A 6197-nucleotide genomic window follows, 5' to 3' on the forward strand; every position below is an offset into this window, starting at 1 on the left:
ATATATTGTGAATCTGTTTCTGATCTATATTCTGCTAGAATGGCCTATTTGTCTCTACTTGTACCTTCACCAAGCTGTGTAAATTACTGTAGTTTTCAAGTTTTAATATCTGATAGTATAAATTATTCAATTTGATTATATATTAACTGAAGCAAAATGTTAAACAGATGGAACAGAAAGAAAAGATATATTTAATTTAATTTTGAACTTTCAGAATTTTAATATTAGCATAGGAGGTGAAATCTATTTGAAAATCAAAATGATATTTCTTGGCAATAGGGCAGACAAGTCAGTCAGTGAAACTCTTTCCCAGTACCATTCACTTCAAAATGCTGAATCAAATGATTACAACCTTTTCCTGCATATTTGAGTTGGTCTTAAAGTTTGTGAACCACTCAAAGGCCAGAAATGACAAGAAAGAAATGACAATGACAAACCTATGGTGGTAATAACCAGTTTTGAGAATAATATCTGTTGTGTTTTCTGAAGATTTCTGATTGAAGACACACTTACATAAAGCCTTATTTTCAAGATAATATCTCAATAGGTAATCTAGGTGGAGGAAAGCAAAACCAAAATACAGGGTGGTATAGACATGGATCTTTGCTTTAGTTTTGGGAAGAACAAAAAATAAATTTAAAACATTCTTGGAATCTTTTGCCACAAGTGTTAATTAAATGAGTTTGATTAAATGGGTTAAACACTGAATTTCACATTATCAGAATGGGACCCAAATTTCATTTCTAAAAAAATTAAAAGATTCTCTGATTTATTTTAAAAGTATAAACTCTTATTTTAACTTGTTTATTTCATGGTAACTATTGACACTAAGCATCTTTTCATACTTATTGGTCTTACTATACAGTGAGGGCTAAAGTCTGACCTTTTTTTAATTTATTATCTTTGCCCAAATTCTCGTCTAAGGGGTCTAGGGAGTTACCCCCTACAAAACTATAAAGTCTCATCAGAAGGGTTTTATTTAATACTATGTACCATGGCCTACTTTCCAATCTGACTCTGGCATAACATCACATAACAAATAAGGAAATAAAAATATTTTAGCCCTGCTAAAACTTTATGGTTACCCTCTCGGAAATGGATGAACTTTACATTATTTCTTATAAGCGTATTGGTTTTGGCCTGCTTGACTTTAAAACTTTTTTTGGTAGACTTAGAATGTTAATATTTAGATAAAGAAAATATTTTACTGAAGACATTAACTGTGTGACCAGAAAGTAAAATAACTTGAACATTTCTGTATTAGCTTTTTATCAGAGAATAACATTTATTTTATTTGGAAAGCTTTCCTAAATATGAGACTATCCCCTATTTCTCAGACTAAGTGAAAATTTAATAAAATAGCTGCCTTGATAGGAGGAAAACAAAGTTCTTACTTTATAAGGAATAATGTATGAATCATAAAAGAAGAATGAGTGATCATGGGAAACATTTAGCTTTTCAAAGTTTCTGGAACACGTACCTTAAATGCTTTTGGGATCCGGTAAAGGCCAGGAAAGACAAAGAGTTGAAAGTTTCTTGGATTTATCCTCTTACTTACATCATTAGTAATAGGAATAATGCATCTCAAATTTGGGCATTTATATAAAAACATGATTTTTAAATGGTAGTCTAGTATAAACTAGGATTTTGCAATGCTGTTTAAATATTTTCATATTACTTTGTTTTGAAAATAGACATGCAGTCTTACTTTTTACTTATTATATGTAAGATTTTTAACATCCTTGCTTAAAATGTCAAATTCCTTCTAAATGGGATACAAAGTTAATATTAAACCAGTACTTAAGTTCCTTTACACATTGTTGAGACAGACTATAAATGTATGTGTACTTTAGTTTATATGTTGTACTGATAGAGGTTAAAAGTATGACCCTATCGGTAATCTTTTTAAGCAAATGAAACTGTTTGGATGCTTTCCCAGGACAACTGGATTGCCCTCCAGGCGTATCTCTTCAATGCGGTCCCGGATGTAACTGGTGTCATTAGCCTTGCAGAATGTGTCATCTGTAATTGAAGCTATGTTGTTAAACTGAAAAAAAAAAGAGGAAAAAATTGTTCAGAAATCTGAAATCAACCTTTCATATGCTATATAATGGGTGAAGGAAACCTAAGTCAGAGGTGTGAGTGCCCCCTCACTTCAAATCCTTGTGTCAAATTAATTAGGAAATACTCAAATGTACACCTGGAGACAAATACAATCAAGAGCAGACTTCACACCTACTGTGCGGGTCTACTTGTTATGCTCTGGATGGAATCTGGACTTCTGGGAAGAAAGTTCATGAGCCTAGTCTTTTTGATAGGCAGGCATTCAACTATCACACTACCACAGTGATCTAACCAAACTTTGTATGTGAATAAGTGAGGTTCCCAATGAGTCACAGGATTTTGACTCATAGGTAATTAGAGTCAGATATTGTGAAAGGAACCATCATACCTGAAGGTGAATTACACGTAGACTTTCTGGTAAATTAAGAGGCACGGATTCCAGGGCATTATGGTCCAAGTAGAGGAAAGTGACGTTATTCAGTTTCTATAAGAAAAATTTCATGTGTTACTGAGGTTCTGTACATTCTTTCACAGGATTCAAGCAATATGTATGTGCATATGAGTATGTGTCTATATATACAGACTTGTATATTGATATAAATATATCAGTTGTATCAATTGTTCATATAGTAGTTTCCTGTTTGGGTTTTTTTCTGGCTTCACGTGTAGTGTATTTTGATCCTTTATGATGGCCAGTGGAGCTCTGCCACATACCCCACCTTTCTGTCCATTCATCTGATCTCTGCATATCCAGCTCTAATACCAACTTCTGGTGCTCTTTGGGTTTGTCTTGATAGGAGCTAATGAGGTGAGTCCCTACGTGGGATTGAATTTTGACCCTGGTGCTGCCGTACCTTCTCCTGTACCTCTGGAGTTTCCCATCTCAGTTCCACCAATTTCTAGCTAAGTGATTACTCCTTAGAAATGTGTGTGCTTGTATTTTTTTAGTAGAGACGGGGTTTCACCGTGTTAGGTGGTCTCGATCTCCTGACCTCGTGATCTGCCTGCCTCAGCCTCCCAGAGTGCTGGGATTACAGGCATGAGCCACCACGCCTGGCCTAAAAACATTTTAAAAATTAGCCAGATGTGGTGGCAGGAGCCTGTAGTCCCAGCTCCTAGGGAGGCTGAGGCAGCAGAATGGTGTGAACCCAGGAGGCGGAGCTTGCAGTGAGCCCAGATCGCTCCACTGCACTCCAGCCTTGGCGACAGTGGGACTCTGTCTCAAAAAGAAAAAAAAAAAGAAATGTGTGTGCTTAGCCAGGTGTGGTGGTTCATGCCTGTAATCCCAATTTTTGGGAGGCCAATGCAGGTGGGTCACCTGAGGTCAAGAGTTCCAGGCCAGCCTGGCCAACATGGTGAAACCTCGTTTCTACTAAAAATACAAAAACTAACAGGGCTTGGTGGTGCATGTCTGTAATGCCAGCTAGTTGGAAGGCTGAGGTGGGAGAATGTTTGAACCTGGGAGGCAGAGGTTGCAGTGAGCTGGGATCATGCTGCTGCACTCTGGCCTGGGTAACAGAGTGAGACTCCATCTCAAAAAAAAAAAAAAAGAAGAAAAAGAAAAATTAACAGATTATTATTATATAACACTTAGAACTTTAGAGAGAGTTTCAGATAAGTCTTCAAAGCAACAGATTATGTTACTACTCCCACCTCCATATGTAAATAAATAAATCTATAGAGCATAAAACCTAAATATATGCTAAAATTAAAACTGCTTCTATCTAGATTTTTCTGAAGTCAAATTTCTGAATACATTTATTGATACTCACTTTACCTACTTTTGGGAACACATTTTTCTGCGTGTGTTCAGCTTATATACTGAATCATCACTTCTGCCTAGATGGCATGAGTGTCTTGAGAAGTAATCCAGAATATTTTGTCAGTGGGGTCTTTATAATTGGCAGTGAGGGAGACAATAACCTTGTTGTTCTGTCCCTGAGAATTATGCCTCTCAGTCTTTCCCCTTCTCTAAAAGTCCAAATAAACTAAATGCCTACAAAAACAAAACAAAACAAAAACACAGAAAAGTTCGAGTTTTTAAAGGTACTGGAAGAAGAGATGGGGCTTGGGAAGGCTTTGTAAAATTCAGTTTCAAAATTTTTTTGCAAAAATACTTCACAGGTTGTGCCATATGCTTCGTACTGCATTGCATCAGAAGGCGTTTAGTGTTTGTCCCACTTTTTGTGATTCTGAAATTGATCAGTGGGTTGAGGTGGTCACAGCCTGGTATCTCCTATGACAAACTTACTCTTCCATCACTGGACCAATGGTTTCACTCATAGATGAATGTTGTCTGATTCTTACTTCATTAGGGGTAACAAAATGATGAATTTCTGTTTTTGCCATGCTTCTCACGCTTATTAGCTGGAATTCCGCTGTAAAAAATTTTTGGCTCATCAACTAGGGCTGCTTTGTCACTCTGAAAGGTAAGAAAAAAGCTTAGTTCTTTCCTTTAAGCCACAAGTGGGAGTAAGAAGTTGGAGCCTAAATGTTTTTGCTTTATTTTGTTTTAGGGTTCTCTCTTTTTCCGGTGAATCAATATACACTTACGCTTTCACGTAAGCAGTTATGCTTCAATCAGTTGCAGTCATTATTCTTAAACCGTCCTGTATCTGGACAATGGTCACTATTCAAACTGGCTCTTGTGTCTGCTCACTTGCTTTTGGGCACACGTGGGCCTCAGGCTTACTTTCTGCATTCCCTACTACAGACCTTCCTCCAAAAAGCCTGGCCCCTTTCTTTGGGGAATAGTATTGAGAAGCCCCAAGCAGGAACCAGCCGTGGCCCTTTCAATTGTATTGCTATTGTATGGAGGCCTTTCAGTGGACTGCCAGGAAATTCCGTATTTTGAAAAGAAAGTAAGTTCAGATTGACATTCCCAAATCAAATTTAACGTCATTGAATATTAATTCCTTTTATTAAAACTTGTTTCTCTTACACTGAAAATCTAGGTTCCCAACAATATTAACTTGGATGATCTTACAATACGTAAACAATTGTTTCAAAATGACATCACTATTACTGCTAATAACAAAAGCTTTAAGTTTATTATTTTTTGGTAGCTCTATTTGTCTTTAGAGTAAGTTCCACTAAACATGTACAGCTGAAATACAGTGGTTTCCTCTGTGATATGTCAACAACTTAATATTCAGACATGTTATTTAGTTTTTAGTTTTTAGAAATTGCTTTTTTCTTTTTGAATATTACTTTTGACTGTGTTAAATATTTATAATTCCAAAGTCAAAACTGTGTAAGTTGAATTAAGAGAAGTCTTACTTTTGTGATTGTCTGTCGTACACTGTATGATCCTTCCCATAGTTTACATTTTTAAATTTCTAGTTTATCCTTCCAGTGTTTATTTTTGCAAACATAAGCCTACATACATATACATATTTCCCCATCCCCATCCATAATTATTATACAAATTATTACACAAAAGGGCAGTTTTCTCTCTATATATGTCTTAGTCCAGTTCTGATGCTATAAAGTAATGCCCAAGGCTGGGTAATTTATAAAGAGAAAAGGTTTATTTCGCTCATGGTTCTTCAGGCGGTGCAAGCAGCACGGCACTGGCATCTGCATCTGGTGAGGGCCTTCAGGCTGCTTCCACTCATGGTGGAAGGGGAGATGGAGTGTGTAGAGATTACATGGTAAGAGAGAAGACAAAAAAGAATGGGGAGGTGCTAGGCTCTTATGGGAATTAATAGAACAAGAACTCACTCACTCCCCTGATCCTAGAGAGGATATTTATCTGTTTATGAGTGATCTGCCCCCATGACTCAAACACCTTCCATTAAGCACCACCTCCAACACTGGGAATCACGTTTCAACATGAGATTTGGAGGGTCTAGAACTTAAAGTATATATATAAAAAAAGAAATATAAGAAAATGACATAAAAAAAAAAAACCTTATTGGGTATGTGTATTTTTTCTACCATTTGCTTTTTTTCTTTCTTTTCTTTTCTTTTTTTCTTTGAGACAGAGTTTCGCTCTTGTTGCCCAGGCTGGAGTGCAATGGCGTGATCTTGGCTCACCTGTAATCCCAGCACTATGGGAAGCTGAGGTGGGAGGATTGCTTGAGCCTAGGAGTTCAAGACCAGACTGGGCAACATAGGGAGATCTCATCTCT

The 6197-nt window shown here is 36.7% G+C and overlaps 1 protein-coding gene across 1 annotated transcript in view; it reads right to left on the bottom strand.

The window, feature by feature from the left end:
• Nucleotides 1-1256: 1256 nt before the first annotated feature.
• Nucleotides 1257-6197, bottom strand: part of OGN (osteoglycin) — a 15169-nt gene continuing 10228 nt past the window's right edge. The window contains exons 4-6 of the mRNA XM_011927522.1: nucleotides 2828-2880; nucleotides 2453-2548; nucleotides 1257-2047 (exon numbers count right to left, since the gene is read on the bottom strand). Of these exons, the coding sequence (XP_011782912.1) occupies nucleotides 1877-2047; nucleotides 2453-2548; nucleotides 2828-2880 (320 nt within the window). The 3' untranslated portion in view covers nucleotides 1257-1876. The remainder of the gene's footprint in view (nucleotides 2048-2452; nucleotides 2549-2827; nucleotides 2881-6197) is intronic.

This window comes from Colobus angolensis, unplaced genomic scaffold (assembly GCF_000951035.1).
Source record: "Colobus angolensis palliatus isolate OR3802 unplaced genomic scaffold, Cang.pa_1.0 Scaffold72, whole genome shotgun sequence".
NCBI lineage: Eukaryota > Metazoa > Chordata > Mammalia > Primates > Cercopithecidae > Colobus > Colobus angolensis.